Raw genomic sequence first — 2,516 nt, 5'->3', positions numbered from 1 at the left:
GCGTGTATCTAAAAATGTTTCGCACACAAATTTCTATATTCATTTTCTCTTATTTTATCACCACCAGTTTATCTGAAAAAGTGACATGGCTACCTAATATTAACTTTAACTTACCCATGAATTTTGATACCAAGCTTTGTTCCAAAAAGACTGTTATATTTCCTGAAACACTGGCAGGGAGTGTAGTGATTGACTCCGATACATCAGTGAACGAATTCATATTACCAAACAATGGAGATATATTTTTGGGTGAAGGAGCAAGTATAGAATTGGGATCTGGTGAAGAACCCGATTGTAAAGCCGGCTACGTTCACTACAGAGAAAATACAGAAGCAGATTGGAGTAGACCTGACGTTTGGAGCTCTGTCAGAATTAACGATGCGACACCAGATGCAGAAAGAGTGCCTTGTTTTGATGACGTCGTAATATTCCCACCGAATAGTACTTTCACCGTAATATTACCAGATGTTGTACAGAAAGTTCAAGCTGTAGAATTGGGCGGAGAAAATATCAACGATTTCTTAGAGTACTTTGCTTCAAAGCACTCCAATCAGGGTCAGACGTTTATCTTAAACGAATATCACGAATCTGGCGTTTCTATAGGAGGTTATTTAAATACATGTCACTCTCGATCAGGGTGTCCGTGTCAAACAAATACACTCAAAATAGATTGTTCCGCAAAGTTATGCAAAAAACCAACATGCGCTGATTCTATCAAGCCAATTGGTCATTGCTGCAGAATTTGCGGAGGAGCGATAGTTGTCGATATTGATGAAACTTTTGACTTTCTGCAATTTCAACTGCTCATTGAAAAGATTATAGATACATACGGGAAAGATAAATTTATTTACCACATCGGAAGACTTCCCGATAACAAAGTACAAGTTATTGTTCTCGATAAGAATGGGTATGATCAAACTAGTGCTGAGGTAGTGAGCGCTATATCGTACAATATGGAGAAAGATTTGAGACACGATATGCAAGTAAGTGGGAGTCCTTTGTCAAAATCTGGATTGGGAGGAAAGCTGTTCGTTTGTATGTTCTTCGCTGTTATTTTAGTGATGGCGGGTATCTATGCATATTACTATAAGCTTCCTCAGATGAATTACCCAATTATAACGGGTCGGAGCCAAGCTAACATGTTTTCAAGGTTTAATCGGAGAACTGAGAGTGTTGTTTCTTTAACTCGAAGGGATTCCACACCGATTGGCGACAGTACTGCAACAGCTTTTAGGAATCCTTTGTATGACTCTCAAAGAAGTCGTGTTTCAGTTGAAGAATCAATCTTGGAGGAATAAGCAATTTGAATGATTATATGATGTGTGTAAATAAATATTATTGACATATATTTGTTAGTGTATATTAAATGATCGTTAATCTTTTTAATAAATTTATCTCAAACGTAAGCAGTATTTTTAAAAAAATACACATTTGAATAAAATGTATAATGATAAGTGCTTTCATATTAACATGTTCTTGAACTTCATGAACCCATAATCATAATATCTACGAGTTATGGACAACTTGGTCAGTGCAAATAAATACTCATACGTGATTCTCTAGTTGAAAATTATAAAAAATACCTCTTTCTTTTTTAAAATCAGTAAAGAGAGGGAGGAATTAGATCAAATGGTTCTTGAAAGCCTTAAAAACTATTGTCAGTCTTTCAAAAGCAAAGAACAATATAAAGACATCTGTTTATTTTATAACAGTACATTTAGGTCAGTGGGATTACTCAAAAACTCATTCCATTATTTAGCTGCATAGTCCCTGCGCCGAAATTGTAAAAGCTCTGCCAAGAGTTTTTTAATCCTGCCGCAGTTATTCATTTTAACAATTTTTCCAATATTAAAAGGTTGGATGGATTGAAAGTTTCATAGCGAGGGTTTTTAATCCTTCTCTCTCGTGAGGGTGATATGGGGCTTAGATTCGCAGCGCTGCTGCAATTGATTGCCTTTAAGTAATTCTTCCGATTCGCGTCGTACGTATCGGACGCATTGCATTAAACGGATTTTAGTAATCTTTGTATAGAAAGTCATACAAGTGCGTCCACTGATCCGCATCGTACGGATCGCATCGAACGGATTTTTTTTACCGTATAATTACAAATCCATTTGATGCGATGCATCCGATACGTACGATGCGGATTAGTGGACGTCTAACGTAAGCCCCATGACGTGTGTGTATTTATAAAGCTTTGCTATAACTACCATAATGGTAGAATTATTATTTTTACCGTTTTAGAATGTGCTTAATTATACAATTTAAATAATAATGTGGATATAGAAGTAAACGGTATGTAAAATAGTTCACGATATCTAAATATATATAACTCAAAGGATTGATCTATCAAAGCACAGCCCAAACTACTGGAAGGATCGGGCTAAAATTTGGCATGCAGGCTAAACATGTTATGACATAGACATCCGCTAAGAAAGGATTTTGATCAATTCTACCCCCAAGGTGATAAAAGATAGGGGTTAAAAGTTTGTATAAAAAGACCTTAATTTTGTTTG

At 35.9% G+C, this 2,516-nt stretch overlaps 1 protein-coding gene across 1 annotated transcript; it reads left to right on the top strand.

The window, feature by feature from the left end:
* LOC112047400 (protein amnionless) lies at positions 1–1,396 on the top strand. The gene has a single exon (XM_024084516.2). It carries the CDS (start codon positions 15–17, stop codon positions 1,296–1,298), a length of 1,284 nt encoding a protein of 427 aa, XP_023940284.1. The 5' UTR covers positions 1–14; the 3' UTR covers positions 1,299–1,396.
* The last annotated feature ends 1,120 nt before the right edge of the window (positions 1,397–2,516 follow it).

The sequence above is a fragment of the Bicyclus anynana genome, chromosome 7, assembly GCF_947172395.1.
Source record: "Bicyclus anynana chromosome 7, ilBicAnyn1.1, whole genome shotgun sequence".
In the NCBI taxonomy this organism is placed as follows: domain Eukaryota; kingdom Metazoa; phylum Arthropoda; class Insecta; order Lepidoptera; family Nymphalidae; genus Bicyclus; species Bicyclus anynana.
The sequence above is the reverse complement of the archived record's forward strand: the minus strand, read 5'-3'. Positions and strand labels throughout refer to the sequence as shown.

What these genes read in the sequence shown, in the direction of transcription:
- LOC112047400 (XM_024084516.2), top strand. Translation starts at nt 15, where the DNA reads ATGTTTCGCACACAAATTTCTATATTCATTTTCTCTTATTTTATCACC.